This window comes from Pituophis catenifer, unplaced genomic scaffold (assembly GCF_029215685.1).
Source record: "Pituophis catenifer annectens isolate HBS135680 unplaced genomic scaffold, rPitCat1.0.hap2 SCAF_4, whole genome shotgun sequence".
NCBI lineage: Eukaryota > Metazoa > Chordata > Lepidosauria > Squamata > Colubridae > Pituophis > Pituophis catenifer.
In genome coordinates, this window is record NW_027256884.1 from 132,008,594 (window position 1) to 132,029,394 (window position 20,801).

The following is a 20,801-nucleotide window of genomic DNA, read 5'->3' on the forward strand; positions in this document are numbered from 1 at the left end:
AGAGTGACGCTGGAGGACCAGTAATTCTGAATCTGACCGAACACTCTTAAGAGCCTTTATTAGGACTTATTTAGTGGCGATATGGGTGGCAAAATGCTTGCATTTTTCCACACTTATTGCATCTGCTGATTCGTGCCCAGCCGCCCTATTTAGGGTGACTTGCTCCCTCCTTAATGTAGGAGGAGTGGAGGAGCCCTTGCTGGGTAGAGCTGAGGAGTTTGTGCAGTTTTTGTCGAATAAAGTCGCTCAGATTCGGATGGACCTGGACTCTGATTGGGCAATTCCGACCGAGATGACGGGGGCAGGTCTTAGTCCCATTGTGTGGGATGAGTTTGAGCCTGTGACTCCTGAGGAAGTGGACAAGGCTGTAGGAGCGATGAGTTCCTCTACTTGTTGGTTGGACCCGTGACCCTCCTGGCTGGTTTTGGCCAGCAGGGAAGTGACACAAGGCTGGCTCCAGGCTTTAGTTAACGCGTCCTTGAGGGAAGGGGCCTTCCTGCAACCATTAAAGGAAGCGGTTGTAAGGCTCCTCAAGAAGCCTTCCCTGGACTCAGCAGAATTAAAGAACTTTCGTCCAGTCTCCAACCTACACTTTGTGGGAAAGGTTGTAGAGAAAGTGGTGGCACTTCAGCTCCTGTGGTCATTGGAGGAAACGGATTATCTAGACCCTTTTCAGTCTGGCTTCAGGCCTGGCTACAGCATGGAAACTGCTTTGGTCACGCTGATGGATGATCTCTGGCGAGCCCGAGATGGGGGTAATTCCTCCATCTTGGTGCTCCTTGACCTCTCAGCGCCTTTGGATACCATTGACCATGGTATCCTTCTGGGACGACTAAGGGAGTTGGGAGTGGGAGGCACCGTGTTACGGTGGTTTTTCCTCCTATCTCTCTGGTCGGTCACAGTCGGTGTTGGTAGGAGGACAGAGGTCGACCCCTAGGCCCCTCATTTGTGAGGTGCCTCAGGGCTTGGTCCTCTCTCCCCTCCTATTTAACGTATATGAAGCCGCTGGGTGAGATTATCCGACGACACGGGGTGAGGTATCAGCAATACGCGGATGATTCCCAGCTGTATATCTCTACCCCGCGTCAATTCAGTGATGCAGTGGATGTGATGTGCCGGTGCCTGGAGGCTGTGAGGGTCTGGATGGGAGTCAACAGGCTCAGTCTTAACCCAGACAAGACCGAATGGCTGTGGGTATTGCCTCCTAAAGACTATGTCAATTGTCCATCCTTGGTTCTGAGGGGGGGAGAAATTGTCCCCCTCAGAATGGGCTCGCAATTTGGGTGTCCTCCTAGACTCACAGCTAAGATTAGAGCAACATCTGGCAGCTGTGGCTAGGGGGACCTTTGCACAGGTTCGCCTGGTGCACCAATTGCGACCCTACTTGGATCGGGAGGCTCTTCTCAGAATCACTCATGCCCTTGTCACCTCACGGTTAGATTATTGCAACGTACTCTACATGGGGCTACAGTTGGTCCAGAACTGAAGCCGCGCAAGCCGTCATGGGTGTACCTAGATACACCCACATTACACCAATTCTCCGCGAGCTGCACTGGCTCCCTATTGGTCTCTCGTCACAATTCAAGGTGTTGGTTATTACCTTTAAAGCCCTACATGGCTCAGGGCCAGGTTATCTTCGAGACTGCCTTCTGCCGCATAGCTCTCAGTGACCAGTAAGATCCCACAGAGTTGGTCTCCTCCGGGTCCCGTCAGCTAAACAATACCAGCTGGCAGGCCCGCGGGGGAGGGCCTTCTCTGTGGCTGCCCCAGCTCTCTGGAACCAGTTACCTCCTGAGATCCGGACCATCCCCACCCTATTGGCCTTCCGAAAAGCGGTGAAGACCTGGCTTTTCTGGCAGGCCTGGGGCCGTTGATCTCGCTCTTGTGATCTGGTGAGATCCGGCCATGAATGGCGTGAATGAGTTTTTAATGTTTTTAATTTTTAAATGTTTTTTTTAATGATTTTTTTAAAAATGTATTGTGCGCCACCCTGAGTCTTCGGAGAGGGGTGGCATATAAATTGAATAAATTAAATTAAATTAAATAAGAAAAAAATAAAATAGTATCCAGGATCTGTGAGGGATTATTCTTACGATACCTCAGATCCTGCTCAGGCGATGGAGCAGAATCCTGGAGGCCTTCCTGGGCTGGAAGAGACCTTGGGGGCCCTCTTGTCTGACCCCTTACTCAGGGTGGAATCCTCAGGGCCAAGGAAAAAGCTCTCCCACCGTTGGCTGCAAAAGCCCTTTTCCCTTTGAGACAGTGCTGCCATGAGTTGTGGAGGGTGGGGGGGAGCCAGACGGTTGCATTGCTTCAGAGTTCTCCCACTCAGGGAATCCTCCTCTTCCCGCCCCCCCCCAGAGCGCCCAGCCCTTGTCCCTTGTCCTATTCTTGGGATCTTTGAAGAGGGAAGCCACCCTGCTTCCCTGCAGGAGCACAGGATGAGCAAGGGAGAATGTGAATGTCCCAGTGGAGTCAGGGTTAAATGGAGTCTAAAGAGCAAAAAACAGTGCCAAGAGGAGGAGTTTATCTTTGTTCCAGCCAGGTCACACCACCCCTGGGTGGTGGGTCCGGTTCTGGGGGCTGCACATGAGGCGGGACCCTGACAACCTGGAGTGCGTCCTGAAGGAAGCAGCAAGGATGGCCAGGGTTCTGGAAAGGAATGAAACTTGCCAGGAACAGTTGCAGGTGTTCAATCAGGTCTGGTTAATCTGAAGGAGAGGAGACCTGCTAAAATATCTTAAAAGGAAGCTAGACAACAGGGTAGATTGTGAGCAAGGAACAATGAGTTCAAATTACAAGGAAGCAAATTCAGAAATAATTGTCTGACGTTATGATTGATTCAAGAATGGAACGGGCTGCCTCAGGAGGTATGGAGTCTCTTTAGCCAGATGCACTTGGAGGTTAGTTGTCCATCTTCAGGGGATTCTGGCCCTGGGCTGGGATTGGAGTGGATGGTCTGCCCTTGGATTCTGTGGTCTGCTTTGTTCTTACCCGCCTCTCAAGCCCCCAGGTTAACCCACTGTACGCATGCTGATAACCTTGAGGGACAACCAGCTAAGGATTCTTCCTGATTTACATTGGGAAAATCCCCTTGGCTGTCTTCACTTCCATGAGAGCTTGGGCAAACGTTCCTGGAAGCGTGGCTTGGGCTGAGGGATCTTTTAGGGAAGTCCCAGTGGCAGATGGGCTCTACTCTGGACCTGAGACCTCAGGTCCTGCAGGTAGCCTTATTATCACATGAAGCTTTGCTTTCCACACCTGGGACAACTTTATCTTATGCTTCTCCTGGTTTTCCCCTGCTGAACTCTCAGTTGCAGGCCCCATATGGCACTATGAAATCAGATTGGGAAATTCATCATATGTTTTGGGGTGGAATTGGGGGCTGGGATGAATGTCCAACCCAAGGTAGATCCCCCGAGGGCTGTAGCAAAAGAGGGGCAGATTCTGTAAATGGCTTTAACTTATGGAATCAGAATGTCAAACTCTTGGCCTAACCCTGGTAGTAATTGTGGCTTTGGTTTGTTCCTCTATAGCTGGAGCACTACCAAGGCCAGATGACCGAGCTGCAGGAATACGTGGACTATGTGCGCGCCCTCAATGAGGTCATCCAGCAGTGCTATCGCCCTCTGAGCTCCAGTGAAGAAAGTCTGGAAAACATGGTAAGGTCCTCCTCCTAAACCCTGGTAGAGCCATCCCTTTGGGCAACCGGCAAGGGAAGAGCTTGCTGGAATAAAGGAGGACCATGTTTTTCAAGAGGTGTTCTCCAGTAAGGCAGGATGGCTCCCGGGGAACTGAGTGGAGCCTCACAGGCCCTTCTTCACCTATCTTCTCCCTGCAACCCCCTGGCTCCTTGGTCTTCCCCTTCAGGGCAGAGGGTGGGGGTGGGGTGGGGGAGAGCCAGAAGCGGCAGATTCTTGCTTGGCTCCTTCTCTGGGAGGGGGGAGGGGCCCTTCGTCTTCTCTTGCAGCCAGGTGCAAGACAATTCGGCCTCCATTGTTGACGCCATCATTGGGTGGGTGACAGCTGCTGTCCCCTCCTCTTCCACCTGTGGGATCCTTGATATCTTTGGGGATGGCCATGTAGAGCCTGAGCCTTCTCTCCATCCTAGCTCTTGGACACCTGGGATGCCTTCGTGTACCAGCAGCGGGAGGTCTCCGACTTCATCATTTCACGCCGCCTGAGCATCATTGCTGAGCTCAGCAGCTCCCTCCAGGAAGCAACTCGGGAGCTCCAAGAACTGCTCACCACGGTTACCTTAGGCCGCTTCCAGGACCCGTCCCAGAACCCTTGTGTCATGGAGGACGAGCTGATGCGGCTCCTGCAGCGCTTCCAGGCTGTGGTGGGACGTGTCACGGACCTCTGTCACTCGCAGCGGATTCTGACAGGTGGGGCAGCTGCTGGCCAAGTCCTGCTGGGGGGAGGAGGGAGTTCACCTGCATGTGACAGGTGAGTCAGGGGTCTCCTGATGCCTTTTGCAGGGGGACGCACGGACCTCTCCCTCCTCACCAGACAGCAGGAGGTCATTGAGATTCACATCCGTGTCTGGCAGCTGTTCCGCATCGTTTCTGAGCAGATCAAGGAGTGGAAGTGCTTGGCCTTTGTCAAGGTGAAGGTGGAGATGGAGATGCAGCCGGCCGGAGTTTCTTAGGCCCCTTCTCCAACATGTCCGCCCCCCTCCCCACACTTTGGCATCCCAGGTGCCAGGTCCTCTTTGGCAGCAGCATCTGGGGGTCCTTTGGAGCCGGGATGCCATTCCACGCTAGTCAGCAGTCAGGGTTTCATGCGGCAAGAAATAATTTCATTTGGCCAAAGTATGTTGGTCACCTGCCCGCCCAGTCATGTCAGGGAATTTGGCCAGGCTGGAAAGGGTCAGGAAGTCAGCTTTGACATCTGAGACTGATGGCCCTGGCCAACCTCCCCTCCCTCCAATTTCCCTGCTTGCAGTTTAGCGCCCCTCTGGCCCTGGAGAAAACAGAGGAGTGGCAGAAGGAGGGGGCCAGCCTGGAGTGTTCTCTGCCCAGCCACCACCGTGTCATACAGGCCTGCCTCTCAGCCATTGGCAACTTCCAGAAGTACCTGCCTTTGCTCCTGAAGCTCGGGAGCCACTTCCTTAAGCTCGGCTGCTGGAAAGAGATTTTTGCTGGTGAGGGGCTGGTGGGGCTGGCCTTGGAGTGCTGGGAAAGGACTGAAGCTGGGCTCGGAGGAGCTGAGCTGCACCCTGGAGGATGGCTCTGGGCATGTGGCTGAATTAAGGGGTTGGCAGGGAAGATGCCAGGCTGGAGAGGGCAGAGGGCCGAGTTGAGTGGGGCTGAACTGGTTTCAGCTGTTCTCCGCACGTTTTCAGTGATGGGTGCCAAATGCCCAATGAATATGCAGTTCACCCTGGGCCAGCTCCTCTCCTACCCGCTGCTGGAATATAGCGATGCCATCTTCAGGGTGAGTGGCTTGGCATGTGACTGGCCGGGGAAACTGTTACTCTTCTTGCTCCTGCTGGGCGGGGCTGTGATAAAGCTGTTCTCTCCCTTGACCATCAGGTGTATGCCCACGAGAAAAGCCGTCATTATGCCAGAGACACTCTCCTGCGTCTCCAGAGGGCCTGGGCAGAGAAGCAGTTCCGTCTTGTTAACTTCATCCTGAATGTGCCCTACCAGGAACCGCAGCCGGAACGCTTCCGGCGTCCAACTAGCGGCCGCCAGCGTGCAGCCAAGCTTGAATACATCTCCAAGGACAGTGGCACTTTCGTGCTGTCAGGTAAGGCCCTAAATAATGCAGGTGTGTTTGGGCTGAGTGTGGACTCAGGGAGCAGGAGCCGGCAAGGAAGGGCCCCTTACCTATTTACCAGGCCCTTTCATGTCACTTCGCTTGTTTCCCTCATTTCTGGGAAGGGAAAGTGGCATTGAGGTCCATCGTCAGCTACTTTTTTCTGGTGGGAACCTTTCTTACTCTTCCCCCTCACACAAAGTGTTGTGGGGGAGGAATATTTTGCTTAATTTGGGCCAAACATCCAGACCATGTGCCCTTCCTCTTGGGCTGCACAGATACCACTGAACTGAAGGCTGCTGTGGAGCACAGCATCTTAATCCTCCAGAACATGATCTTGTCTCCCTTCTCCTCCGACATCCTGGAAGAGGCCAAGAGCTGGGCCTCCACACTGCGTACTTTTGGTGAGGAAACAGAAGAGAGAGGTATCCTTTGATTCACAGGGCAAAGGAGGCCATTGGGCATCTGCAGTGCACAATGGGCACCCATCACTCCGAATCCCTTTCTCTTGGGTGGGTGGGTGGAAAGCCAGCAGGAATAGAAGAGATGCTGGCCTGGCTCAGAAGTTGCCGAGCAGTGAGAGAGGAGGCCTCTTTTGACCTGGTTCCAGGTTCATTGTGCTGTGAGAACTCACATGTGCCAGTTGCACATTCAGGGATCAGTGTTAAAAACCCTCGGGTGTCGCATGATGGGTGGATCCCCTTCCCTTTTCTTCCTCCTTGTCTTTCTCTTTTATCCAGAGTCCCTTCTTTATGCCTGGGTGAGTTTCCAACAGAAGTGGGTCTTCCTGAACATTGTTCTTTACGAGATGAACATCACCCTTCCCAGTGCAGAGCTGGTAAGTCAGGCTTGTGCCTGGAAGGATTGCCCCACTCCTCTCAGGGCCCATTTCCTCCCTTGTTCCATCCTCCTTTTCCATGCCCCACGCAGGATTCTCGGTTCCAGCGACTGGATGGCCATTTCCGAGAGGTCATGCGGCTGACGTGCAACGATCCCCTGGTGCTGTCCAGTGTCCAGTTAGGGCCAGGCTCTAGCCGGGACAGCCGCTTCATTGGGGCCACACTGCAGGCAGCTTTCCGGGAGGGCTCTGCCGACCTGCAGGGCCTCATCCGGGCCCTGGACTATGTTCTGGAGGCCACCCGGATGGGCTTCCCTCGCCTGTTCTTCCTCAGCAACGAGGAACTGGTAGCCATGCTGTCCACCGCCAATGAAACTGCAGACGCCTCGGCTTGGTCCCAACGCTGCTTCCCTGGAGTGTGCCAGCTGGACTTGCTCCTACCCCCAACCTCGCAAAACCTTGATGCTGTCTCTGCTGAGCTGCCCCTTGTGCAGGTGGTCGGCCTACTGGGCAGCCACAGTGAGAAGCTGAAGCTGTGTAGCGCAGTCCCCCTTGGCCGGAAAGCCACCCAGTGGCTTTGTGTCCTGGAGCACCACATGAAGGAGTCTGTCTTCAACCAGTTGCAGGAGTGCGTGACCCAGCGCCTGGCTCTCAGGCCGCAGCTGGATTTGGCCTTTGAGCGGCGCCCTGGACCCACAGAACTGCCCCTGCACTTGGTGGCCGAATGCTGGGCGGGACTGGGCAACACCTTTCCGACCCAATGCGTGCTATTGGCCGAGGAGGCACTCTGGCGGGTGGCACTGGAAGAAGCCTTCTTGAACCGACGACAGCGGAAGGGGCTGGAGCTCAGACTCAGCCTGAAGCTGGAGGCCGTGGTTCACTATATCCGGAATTACCGCAGCGTCCACACCTGGAACCCAGAGCAAGACCACCTGGGCATGTTGCTGGAGGCCCTGATCATCGTTACCATCCAACAACGTGATGTCACCTCCCAGTTGCTCAAGCATGAGGAGGCCTCTGTCCACCATTTTGAATGGGCCCGGCACCTCAAGTACAGCATCCATCTGCTGCCCGAGAAAGCCCGGGCAGCGGGGCTCCCTCTGAGTTGCTCCTGGGTGGGCAGTCCTCCCGGCTGCTGGGCCGAAGTCCTCGACAGACGCTTCCCTTACGGCTATGAGTTTCTGGGCACCAGCTTGCAGCTGCTGGGCAGCCCTTTGCTGGACAGGACCTTCTTGGGGCTACTGCTGGCCTTGGAGGAGTTCTGCTGCGGGGGCCTGCTGGGTCGGCCAGATGTGGGCAAGTCTCATACAGTGCGGGGCCTTGCCCAGTTTCTAGGCCGCCACTTGGTCACGCTGCATTGTACCAGGCAAATGTCTATCAGCTGCCTCTCCCGGCACCTCTGTGGGGCTGTGCATTCAGGGGCCCTGCTGCTGCTGGAGTCTGTCGAGCGACTGGAACCCGTCGTGCTCTCTGCTTTCAGCCATCGCCTCGTCGACCTGCAGAGGATGTGTCTGAATTTCCAAGATGGGGGCAGGGGGACCACCTCTGGCCAGCCCTCAGCTGTTTTTCCCCCTGCCAGCCCAGGTTCTGAGAGCTCAGAGAGCTCAGAGGAAGATGAGGCACAGCCCGCTGGTTTGCCAGAGCTGGGTACCGATGACGCCGAGCCCTATCAGCCACGGGTGCTAGGAAACATTCTTTTTGGGGGAAGGCTGCTCCGTGTGCGGGAGACATACGGCTGTGTGGTCGCCCTGGAGTCTCTTCCGGAGCAGCTGCATCTGGCCCTGCGCCCCTTGGCAGTGCTGCCCCCTGACTTAACGAGACTTGCGGAAGTCATGCTGCTTGCGGCTGGCTTCCGAGAGGCCACACGCCTGGCGGAGAAGCTCTGTGCTTTCCTTGAGTTGGAGAGGATGCTCAATCCCGGGCCCCACTTCAGCATCCCCACCCTCATCCGGAAGGTGATTGGGACGGCCATCGACATTTTGTTTGCTCCCACACCATGGCAAGACCCTTCGCCTTCCAGAGCCAAGCCCTCTCCTCGGACAGCCTTCTTCCTAGGTCTTGAAGAAGAGCCCGCTGTGGTGAAGGCTCTGTGCCATTCACCCTTGCTCACTGGCCCCGAGGGTCCTCGGCTGCACAACATGTGTGAGCTGCTCCACGAAGTCTTCCCCAATGCCTCCCTGCCCCCCTCCGAGCAGCTGCCCCCTCGGCTGCAGAGTGCCCTGGTGGCTCAGTTACAGGAGGACAAGCTGCAGCCAGACCCAGATCTCCTCCTGGCTGCTAGTCAGCTCTCCCAGGCGATGCAGGGGGCCACCGGCATCCTTCTCCTGGGGCCCTCGGGAAGTGGCAAGACCACCACCTGGCGAACTTTGTCCAAGGCCCAGAGTAGGCTGGCAGCCAGCGATGCCACGCCAGGCATGCAGGGTTCGAGTGCCTGTGAGAAGGCAGCCTTCCGACCTGTAAGTACTGTCTGCTTGTGGCCCAACGCCCTGAGTGTGTCCGAGTTTGTGGGCAACCTGGAAGGCAGCCTGTGGCAGGATGGGGTCTTCTCTCGGATATTGCAACGGGCAGCCACCTCAGCTGCAGCTTGTGGGACCGGCGAGGTCAGCTCCCAGCAGTGGTTGGTGCTGGACGGCGCTGCTTGCCAAGAATGGCTGGAGCCCATCTCCTTGCTCTTCAGCGCCAGACCTTTCTTCAGCCTTCCCAATGGACAGAGGCTGCGGGCCCCCAAGAACCTCCGCTTCCTCTTTGAGATGTTGGACGCTTCAGAGATGCCCCCCTCGGTCTGCACCCACTGTGCCCTGCTGCACCTGGAGGGCTCCCGGCTCTGGCAGGTACTGCTCTCCTCTGCCTTTGCCCCTGCACAGCACAAGTACAGCCTCTCCCTGGAGACCCTGTCCACGCTGCACGGCCTTGCCAAGGAGATCTTCCCAGCCACCATGGCCTTCCTGCAGCAGCACTGCTGCCCGGCCCTGCTGCCCCATGCCCACCCACAGCACCCGCTGGCCCAGGGGGTCCAGGAGACCACGGCCTTCGCCAGGATCTTCCAGGCACTGCTCAAGCACTACATGCGCCGTGACCAGCTCAAGCCCCGGCCAGCTGTCAAGGTGGCCACAGGTAAGAATGGCCTGCTAGAGAGAGGGAAGAAGGCAGTGACTGGGGAAGGGGCCTAGTGCCTCTCCCCAAGGAGCTAGGTAACCCCTCTGCCTTCTCCCTTCCAGAAATCAGCTCCTGGACACCCCCCAGCTTGAAGGCTCACAGCCTGGATGAGGTCCCCACCCATCACCCTCTGCTGGCCCAGAGCATCTTTGTCTTCGCCTACATTTGGGGCTTTGGGAGCCACCTCCAAACCAGGTAGGGTCCCCAGCCCCTCTGCTCCGCCACTTGCCACCTTTTCCCCAGAAAGGAGAATTCAGCGGGGGGCGGGGGGGGGGGGAGCCCAGGCGAGAAGGAGGAGGAAGGCTGGGAGAAGAGGAAAGGAAGCTGCTCTTGCTAGCAGCAGACCAGAGCTATTTCCTCGGGCTCAGCCACCCCCATCCCCCGGCCCTCCTCTGGGCATTGACAACACCCCCCGCCCCACCCCAAGGCCATCCATGGGGATCCATTCACTCAGCAGGGAAATTTGGAAATGGGCCATTTGATGCCACCAACAGGGTTGAGGATGAGCTGGTTGGGGTGACTTGAGCTGATACGACAGCTCTTTATTTTTGTTTCATCATCTTACTTTTATGAAAACAACATAAATGTTTCTGAGCTGCTCTGCACACTGTTAAAACAAATTCAGTGCAGCTAAAAATAAGTTTATTTCCAGTTAGTTGTATTAGTTTTTTAAAGGGAGGACCAATTTAAAGTATGTTTATACATCAAGGAGTGAAGGGGCAGTTCAGGAGCCACGACTGAGAAGGCCACGTTCCTCTGGAAACCCTTTGTGGCTCTTTGAAGACCCAGGTGGTGAGCTGTTTTTTTCCGATGCAGCCAAAGAGAGGGCAAGCCGTCTGAACGGGACAAGCTCCTGGCTGCTCGTCTCCTGCCCCGAGTGGCTCGGCTTGGCACAAAAGTGCCAAGGGTCTCCCACAGCTTATAATGGTCCCATCGGAGCCTGGTTCGGAGGGGGAGGAGTTGGAACCAGGACTGTTTGACAGAGATGGCACGTTTGGAGAGGACAGGGCTGAGGACGATGCTGTCTCAGGCCCCTCAGGATTGAGGGAGGTGGTTGACCTGACAGAGAGCTGCCTGCCATCCCAGACACAGGGGAGGATCAGCTGCTGACATGCAGTGATGCCCTCTGAGAAGGAACAGCTGCCTCCTCCACCTGATCCGAGGGCACCGAGAGCGGAGTGTAGGCAAGCTCAGAGAAATGTCTATGGAGATTCTCTATCATCCAGGTCATGGTTGTCCCAAAGAAGCAGCTGGACTTTCTTGTCTTTCTTTGAAGGAGTTTCGTTTCTCATCCACAAAGCTTCTTCAGTTCTGACTGGACGATAGGGATTGGAAGGTGTCAACCATCCCATTTGACACATTCAACCAAAGAAACTCTCAGCTCTTTTAGATTACCAAGAGTGTAGCTTTATTGAAATATTCATCTAGGTACATCAGAAGCAAAGTCAGTTCTGAGATTTTGCCACAAAAACCCACATAGGTAAAATCCCTTTTCCCCCTCTGGGCCACCCACAGTTCATAGTTCACCAATTGGGTTCAGTTCTTTTGTTCTGGGAAAAAATTGTCTGTGCTGCTCAAACATTTCATAACTTGACCTTGGTGTCTAAACGGCTTACCGTCAACAGAAGGCTCTCTTGCACTCTGGAGCTTCCCTTCCTCCTTAGTAATTTGCCCTTGCTGTTTGGCAAACTGAGAGCTACAGCAGGAGTCGAGTAAGGTTTGACAGAAGGATTTATACTGCTTGCAGACAGCTGGTCATTTGCATTCTTTTAGAGAGTCGTTGAGGCCACTTGGAGGTTTGTCAGTGTCCTCAGGGTCACCTGAGTGGTGCAAATGGGTATGGAGCCTTTTTGGAGCTGCTGAAAGGACTGTGTTATAGCTCCACACCCATTTGCACTACTCAGGTGACCCCAGCTTTGAGTCACACCTTTTACCTTTTGCCTTGCCTAGTTTTGAGAACTGCCTTCTACTTTTTGCCTTGGATCTTAGCCTTGGCTTGAGGACTGCCTTTGCCTTGTGGACTACAGTTTGCCTCATGGACTCGCTCAGCCGGGTGGACTGGATTTGGGACCCTGGACATTGCCTTGTGAGCGTGCTCCTGCTCTGTGGACTTTGTTATATACAGACTGTTGTTTAGGGAACTGAGGGTGGCTGCCTTCAGGGTAGCATGGGATGGAGCCTTACCGGTCATTGGAGGGCTGTTGGAACATTTACTTCAAGCAATAAAGGACTCTCTAGAGCCCTGCCTTGCCTTGACCACCTGGTCATAGCATGCTCATCTATTACACTTCTATCCCACTATAATTCCAAAAAGACTTGGCTGCTTAGAAGAAATAGTACAGTTAAACCATCTGCAGCCCAGTCCAAAAACCTGCCAGACATAAGTAAAAACAATAACAATGAAAGACACACACACACTTTTTTTAAAAATGAGAAAAGTGGAGGGGGGATGGCCAGACCAAATCAGGAGAAGGGTCTCTGAAACAGCTCAATTTTGAGCAACTTTTGAGAAAGGAACCAACAGGCCAGCTGGCCCTCCACAATGCGGGTGCTGCCCCAGAGGTGCCCTGCCTCCATACTTCAGGCCCCCAAACTTCCCTGTACCCCTGAGTGCCAACAGCTTCCCGTGAATATGGAATCCTGAGTGACCAAATGATACCTCCCAACAGCTTATGTGGCTGTTTACAAAGCAGGGGAGGAGGACCAGCCGCTGTGGCATCCTCACATGTAGTGCAATGTTTAGGCTAGATTTGGCATTTTTGTCCACCTCTCTGGGGTGTTGTGTGGGAGATGCTTGTCTGTTTGAATTTTAAAGCCCCAGAGCAATGTAACTTCTTCATTTTCTACTACTTCGTCTATTTTGTGGTCCCGAAGAACATCTACCATTCTGAGTCTTAGACATGAAACCGAGGAATAACTCAGAGAGGCAGAAGTCTGTATTCAAACTAAATGCAGCAAGGGAGAACCAACTACAAGGAAAAATTAAACTCCAGAGGAAGACTGATGGCAACATGTCACCCAGAGGATAAAAACCAAGAAGAGCATCCCTGCCAGTGGAGTTGAACAGTCAATTTCATATCCCCCCCCCCACCCCCGGAAGAAAACCCACAGGCATGTGGAGTAGGGTCTTCATTAAATATTCCAGTGACAAGAAGAAGAGTAGCTCAGCTGTCACAAAGAGGTGCAGTCCGCTGCGTTCTTCAAAGAGTAAAAGATGTGTGGTGGTGACTGGCGACTCACTTGGGGTTTGCACAGGGAACAAACAGGGAGAACTTGGGGTCCTAGTGCATGAGGGCAAGTATGATATTGTAGCTATTACTGAAATTTGATAGGATGGAACCATGACTGGCCATAGTGCTAGAAGGTTATAAATTGTTCAAAAGAAAGAGACCCAACCAAAGAGAGGAAGGAGTTTGCAATGCATGTGAAGAACTACTATATCTCTTCAGAAATGCATATTACCAAGGATGAAAGCCACCTTGAAAGTATTAGGGAGAATATAAGGGAGAAAAGCAATGACATTGCTATAGGTGTGTACTACAGGCCATCCAAGCAAGCAGAGGAAATAGGCGGACTTTTCACAAATCAGTTAACTGAAGTGTACAGGAAATCCATCACTGTGGTAATAGGGGACATTAACTACCCTGACATCAACTGAGAAACAAACTCTGCAGGGAGTGGGAGATTGAACAGGTTTCTGACTGCCTAGTTGACTGTCTTATCTCCCAAAAGGTGAAGGAGGAAACTAGAGGGTCAGCTACACTGATCTTAATTCTTAATAATAGAGATGAAATTGTTGAGTGAGTGGAAGTTGTAGGAATTATGGGGGAGAGTGACCATGTTATACTAGAATTCACCATAATGCAGGCAGAGGTAACTGAACAAACTGAACTCAAGAGCCAACTTCAGCAGACTAACAGAGAGGTTAGGAAAGATTCCATAGATAGAAATCTTAAGAGGGAAAAATTACAGTAGAGCATGTTTGGGATACTCTGAAAACTAAAAAATGAGATAATGAAGACCAAAACAAAAATAAAACCACAGAGAAAGAAAAATGAGACCCGCATGGTTGCATGAAGAGCTCGTTGACAAACTGAGGAACAAAAAGTACAAGTATAAAAAATGGAAAGAGGGGCAAATAACTAAAGCAGAATATCAGCAAATAGCCCATATCTGCCAAGACAGAGTCAGGAAGGCTAAGACTTGCAACAAATGCCAAAAGTAACAAAAAAGATTTCATTTAATATATAAGGAGCAACAAGGAAGTGATTGGTCCACCAATGGAAGAAGATGGCAAGAAGGTGATGGGTAGCAGGAAGAGAGCAGAACTACATAATTCCTTCTTTTGTCTTTACAGAAAAGGAAAAAAATAGCCAAACTTATCAAAACCAGCACAGTGAGAAACAGAACAGGAATGCAGATCAAAATAGGCAAGGAATTTATAAGAGAACACTATTTGCCTTGGACATGTTCAGATCTCTGGGACCAGATGGTGTACATCCCAGGGTTAGGGAATAGATTAGGGTTTGCCAGCGTTTTGGAAGATAGACTCAAGATTCAGAAGGATCTTGACAGACCTGAGCACTAGGCCCTATCCAACAAGATGCCCTGCAGTGGTGAGAAAAATAAGGTCCTATGCCTTAAATCCAAATGTGTAGATATAGAGTAGGAGATACTTGGCTCAACAATAGTAACTGTGAGAGGGATATAGGTGTCACTGCTTACATAAGTCCACACGTAAGTGCTGTAGTAGCTGCCAAAGAAGCCAACACAGTCCTAGGCTGCATCAACAGAGATACAGTAGCATGAAGATCATGGGAAATCATAGTACTGATTTATACTGCACTGGTGAAACCATACTTGGAATATTGCATCCACTTCTGGTCACCATGATTCAAAAGAGATGCTGAGACCCTAGAAAGAGCACAGAGAAGAGCAACAAAGACGATAAGAGGTCTGGAGGAGAAATCATACAATGAATGGCTAAAGGAATGAGGTTTGTTTAGCCTAATGAAGAGAAGGTTCAGGGGAATCACAATAGCAGCCTTCCAATACTTGAAGGGGTGTCACAGGGAAGAGGGCATCAATTTATTCTCCAAAGCACCTGAGGGCAGGACAAAAAGCAATGGGTGGAAGCTCATCAGAAGGAGATTTAACCTGGGAATGAGGAATTTCCTGACAGTGAGAACAATCAATGGAACAGCTTGCCTTCTGGAGTTGTGGGTGATCCATTGTTGGAGGTTTTCAAGAAAAGATTTGACATTCATTTGTCTAGGATGCTATAAAGACTTTGCCTTGGAGAGGGGGTTGGACTATAAGACCAAGTTCCCTTCTAGCCCTAGGAATCTATGATTCTTTGTACTGATGGCATTTGCTGTCTGCTGCTCTCTTCTCAGTTCTGGCTTTCTTAAGGCTCGGTCTTGTGCAGCCAGAATTAGCCCCACGGTCTCTTTCTTTGATTTTTCTGCTCTTCCTGGTCATTGCCAGGTTTTGTTATCTGCTTTGCCTTTTGTCTTTTTATATACTGTGGTTGTGTAATACTTTGCCTTGCCATGTCTATTCTTCATCTGGTTTCTTGTAGGCCAGTTTGGTCTGTTTTTTCAGGGTGGTTGATGTTGTCAGCTTGAAGGATGCTTGGGTATGGGTAATGATTGTCTTCATTCAGACTCTTGATATTATTTAATGTATTGCAAAGTGACAATACAGTTATTCTAAGTCTAAGTTCAGTGTTTTTCTGAACTCTGGGAGCAAAGGTACCATCTCTATTTCTGGGGGGACGCTGTCCCAGAGGTTGAGGGCTGCAGTGGAGAAGGTCTGCGTTCCTTAGTCCCATAACAGTCAAGAAGTAATAGAGGGGACATGGAAGGTACCCATAGTGCCACAACATACAGGGCGGGCAGAAACAGCTAGAAACAGGTGGTCTTTTAGGTATCCAGGCATTTGCCATAAAGGACTTTACAATGACCAGCACTCGACCTGAACCCAGAAGCCAATTGGCAACCAATGCATAGCACTGCATAGCAGTTTGCATAGCACTGGTGACACGTGGGTGTACTGGGAGATGCCCATCACGTTCTTGTGACTACAGCATAGTAACTGTCTGAAGGGCCTCCCACTCGATGAAGGGCAGCAACTGGTGCACAAAGTGAGCCTGTGAAAAGGCTCTCCTGGCCACCGCTACCCCTTGCCCCTGGAGCAGTCGCTGAGAGTCCAGAAGGACCCCCAAGCCACACACCCAGGGGTGAAATCCAGCAGGTTCTGACAGGTTCTGGAGAACCGGTAGCGGAAATTTTGAGTAATTCAGAGAACCAGCAAATACCACCTCTGGCTGGCCCCAGAGTGGGGTGGGAATGGGGATTTTGCAATATCTTTCCCCCAGGAGTGGGAAGGGAATGGGGATTTTGCAGTATCCTTCCCCTGCCACACCCCCCAAGCCATGCCCACAGAACCGGTAGTAAAAAAAATTTGATTTCACCACTGCACACACCAGTCTTGACGGGAGGGACTGCCCCATGTGGTCATTCCAGTCTTAGTTCTAGGTTTCCCAACTCTCCATGTAGATTCTGACTTCATCCAGGATAGAGCTGATACCTCTTGAATCTGCCCAGTGCCTGCTCGTCAGCAGCCTTTCTGGCTGATCCTTGGATCCATGACTCCTCACCTCACTTCTCCTTTCACTTTGCAGGAGAGCCTAAAAACATATCCGCTTGCTTGATCAGATCTGAACAGTGCACAGGCAAAACTGGGGCCCCCTGTAGCTACCTGGATGGTGCTGGTGGTAGTGGCAGCAGTTGTTTAGCCAATATGTCATTTGTCAAAATGGGCTCCCAATTTTTGTTGGTGTTTGAAGAAAGGGTCAACGCACAGGGGCTCAGAAATAAGGACATGCAATTGAAATTCTGGGCAGCAGAAACTTTTTGGTTCAGCAGAGACACATAAGGTCCTTTGCCTGAAGGAGACCCAGGAGACGGCCTGGCCCTACTGGATGCTGGGTGTTGTTCAGGAAGTGGGAAACCCAGGCCCTTGAGGCCAGGGGCAGATGGAGGCTAAGAAGGAGGGAGGGGGTCATGGTTTACTGTAGGCTGGCCAGCCTCCTCTCTCTCTTTGCATAGGTACTGGCCTCTCTTCGACCACTTTGTCCGCCAGGCCCTCCGCAACAGCAGCTTGTCCATCCACCTCCCTGCGGCGGTTTCAGCATTTGATCTTTATCCTCTGGCCGAGGACGGCACTCTGAGGCCTTTCAATGGCCGTTACCTGCACAGTTACCTCAAGGTTCTTCCTGTGGGCTACTCGGTGTTGCCGCAGGTACGGTGGAATCCGGAGGTTCCCATTCCCCCTTTCTGATGTGTGGCAGAAGCCTGTGTCTCCATGACCTCGTTTTCCTCCCCTGCAGCATGAACGGGTGCTTTTTGTACTGAACATGTTACTGGGCTCAGACCAGCCCATCCTCCTGGTTGGGGAGCCGGGCTGTGGAAAATCCACCTTTGCTGAGATGCTTGTGCAGCCCAATTACTTGTTTCACCGGGTGTGCCTCACGCCTGCGTTCAGCACAGTGCACCTGCGTCAACTGTTGCACAGGAGGTCTCAGAGCACCCTGCGGGAGAAAGGCCTCTTCCCCACTGGCAAGCCCACTTGGGGTGCAGCGAGCAAAGGACGCTTCCTCTTCTTGATGGAGGATTTGCACCTGGCTTTTGTCGGTGAGCTCCCCTCCCCTCCCCTCCCCTCCACCCTCCCTTCTTTAAGGTTGGGGAGTGAGCTTGGAAAAGGCTGCACAGATCCCATGGTCTTCCGCCTCCTTTTCAGATCCAGTCCGAGGCACCAGCCCTGTGATTGAGTCTCTGCGCCAGACCCTCACCCTCCAGCAGTTCTACCATGCCGAGACTCTGGAGCTGCAGCAGTGCCCAACCACAGGTTTCAACTGCTTTGGTACGCTTTCGGTCCCAATCACTGGCAGCCTTCCGCTTTGTCCTCGTTTTGGCAGGCTTTTCAGCACGGTGGTGCTCCCGGCCATGAGCAGGGAGTCTTTGCTCAGCATGCACACTGGCACGGTTTTAACCTGGCTGGAGAAATTCCCTCTGCTGACCCGGCATCATGAGTTGGCCTCTGCAGTGGTCAAGGCCACCCTGGACACTTACGAAGCAGTGAGAAGAAGGTTCCACCCCTCCCCTGCCTGCTGCCTCTTCCAGTTCTCCTTGCATGATATTGCGAAGGTAATCAAGGGGATGCTTCTGCTGCGGCCCCGTCCAGGGATTCACCTGAGCACCCCCCTGGAAGACCACGGTTCCAAGGGGTCAAGCCCCAGGCGCACCTCTGTTATGGGGAGGCCGGCCGTGGGCACAGGGTACACTGCAGTACTCAGCACCCGGTTGATCATCCGGCTTTGGATGCATGAGAGCCTGCGCACCTTCTGTGACCCTCTGCGAGGAAAGCAGCAGCGGGAACTCTGTGAGCAGATACTGTTGGAAATCGCCACCACTCTCTTCTGCGCCAAGCATTGTGTCCTGCGGGTGGTTCCCTCCCTTACTTCCCCTGTTCACACACGCACCACCATTCAGTTTCGCAGCACATCCGACACCTGTCTGACCACAGCCTCTGTGGGGGAGGAGGACCCCAGAGAGAAGCACCTCCTCTCGACTCTGCAAGCTGAGCCTGAGTTCCCATACAGTGGTGAGATCGGCTATCCAAACTCCTGGGATCCTGTGGAGCAGGCCCCAGCCCTGGCGCTTGATCCACCAGATCCCACTCCTTGGGGAGAAGTTGCCCTGGGAGAACCAGAAAATGATGCCCCCGAAACAGAACCCGAAGAAGTGGATGGGGGAAAGAGGCCAAGCAGTGGGAAGCCCAACCAAGTGAGAGTGCCCGAGTCTCATGCCACTCCCCACCGGTCTTTCCTCATGCGAGTCAAACGCCGTACCTCAGGCAGGAAAGACAGCTCTGGCCCGCTGCTGCCGCTTCATCTCCTGCTCCTGCAGGGCGAATCCCCAGCAGATATTGTCTTCAGCAAGGACCTGGGCCCTGACTTCTACGGCCCCAATGCTCACAATCCCTATCAGGAGAAGCTCTGGAAAACCCTAGAGACACAGCTGAGCTCTTGCCTGCCCCCTGACTTCTTGTTGTGCTCAGATGTACTGAGGCATGTGGTACGGCTGGCCCGTCTGCTTTGGGGCCCAGACAGGCACGGAGCCCTGGTATCTTTTGTCCGGTGCACAGGCCGGCAGTCCCTGGTGGCTCTGGTTGCTCGTGCCACGGACACGCTGCTCGTTAACCTGCCAGCAAACGCTAGTGAGGCAGAGGCATTGGCATTACTGAGGTCGGCAAGCTGGCAGGCTGGAATTACGGGGAGTCGAGTAATGGTGCTGGTGCATTCGGGAGTGAGTGTAGCCATCTTGCACCAGGTCCTGGCGCTGATGACCGAAGGCACCTGCCCTGGACTCTCTAACCCAGGCGATTCCGTGGCCATTATCCAGGCCATGCTGCAGGAGAACCAAAGCATCAAGCGCAACATGCGGGAGGACCTCGTGCTGCAGAAGTAAGGAAGAGCGGGAGGAGAGGGGAAGCATCTCTGCCAGAGCAACGGGCAGGAGCTTCTTCAGAGTCCCCTGCTGTCTTGGCCTTGCAGGTTTTTTCAGTTGGTGCGTTCCAACTTGCATGTGTTCCTGCTCTTGGGGACTCCTGGGTCCTTGGCACTCCCACCTCTCACAGCCACAGCATTGGCTCAGTCGCTCTGCAGCTTGGAGATCTACCAGAACTGGAGCCAGGAGTCCTTGCTGCAGGTGGCCTCCAAGCGCTTGAAGGGCCACTTCAAGAGTGCCGTACGGTTTACCCGAGGTTGGTGCCAGCCAAAGAGGAAGCTTTACTTTCTTTGCCTTCAGCCCCACCCTCTGGCTTCAGGGCATATGCTCAGAATGCTGCTCTTTCTCCTCTCATTTCCTTACTTTGCACTCAGAGTTCTTGCCCCAAGCAAGAGCAGTGTTAGGCTTCAGGGTTTAGGGATCGTGCTCCAGAGAGCAGAAGTCTTGATCTTTCGCTGGCAACCCTGGCTGGTCTCTCCACAGACTGGTGGTCTGCTCACACACCTGTGCTGACCTTCTTGTCTCTGAAGGGCAGCCTTAGCTGCCAGCAAAGCTTTGGGACCACGACTGCTACAGCTTGAAGCCCAACCCGGCCCACCAGATACTGGCCAGGAAAGCCCACAGCAGTCTATTTCCCCAGCACTGCTTTTCCCCTCAATTAAGTTCCAGAGATGCTCGTGGTCTCGGTCTCTGTGCTCCCCAACCTCGAGGCCTCTTAGCATACTCCCAGCAAGGGGAGAGGCTTCAGATGTAGAGGGGGTCCTTCCCCTTTTATCACACGTTTTCAAGCTCTCTGAACTCAGGTGTTCTCCTGTGTTGCCTGCCAGAGCCCCTGTCTTTGCATGCCCAGAAGGACCTGCTGCACAACACATCCGTGGCTGCATCCCAGATCCACTCCTCGGCAGCCGACTACGCCTTCTCCCTGGCCAACAGCCTGCCCATCATCAGCCCCAAAAGCTTTCTGGATTTCCTGGATTCCTACATCTACCTGTTGGACAGCCTGCAGGAACAAGTCAACAGGAGAGCTGAACGGTGAGTCTGCCTTCTCTCAACTGCAATGCTTTCCCAAACCCTGTCACAAGATTATCTAAAATAAGTTTAGGAGTTCGGGTTGTGCTGCTCCGTTTTTAAAACATGTCCATCCATGCCTATTTGTTGCCATTTAGAGTTAGCCTTGCAGTGCCTGAAGCGCAGAAAAGGAGTGCAAAACAGGAAATTGGAGGCGAAAGATGAAAGAAAGAGACGTTGAATTAAACATGCACAGCCCCTCCCTTCATACCTTTCCAATCCTTTCTTCTCCGTCTACCAATCCCTGTCATCTCTTTTCAACTTTTAAGTTTTTCTGGCAAAATGGATAAAAGCATATATCCTTATATAGGTTTCACTTTCACATCTTTTAGCAAACATTCTGTCGGACCTGTCCCAGTCCGATCTCTTAGGAAAGAAAGACCGTCCACTCCAGGGGTGAGTTG

General features: G+C 53.0%; 1 protein-coding gene across 1 annotated transcript in view; it reads left to right on the forward strand.

Moving 5' to 3' along the window:
- Window positions 1-20,801, forward strand: part of DNHD1 (dynein heavy chain domain 1) — a 68,462-nt gene that overhangs the window by 15,560 nt on the left and 32,101 nt on the right. The window contains 15 exon segments of the mRNA XM_070944168.1: window positions 3,537-3,662; window positions 4,112-4,388; window positions 4,482-4,609; window positions 4,948-5,146; window positions 5,348-5,439; window positions 5,538-5,754; window positions 6,042-6,167; window positions 6,504-6,601; window positions 6,694-9,715; window positions 9,820-9,952; window positions 16,870-17,062; window positions 17,151-17,454; window positions 17,561-19,286; window positions 19,377-19,585; window positions 20,157-20,361. Of these exon segments, the coding sequence (XP_070800269.1) occupies window positions 3,537-3,662; window positions 4,112-4,388; window positions 4,482-4,609; window positions 4,948-5,146; window positions 5,348-5,439; window positions 5,538-5,754; window positions 6,042-6,167; window positions 6,504-6,601; window positions 6,694-9,715; window positions 9,820-9,952; window positions 16,870-17,062; window positions 17,151-17,454; window positions 17,561-19,286; window positions 19,377-19,585; window positions 20,157-20,361 (7,055 nt within the window).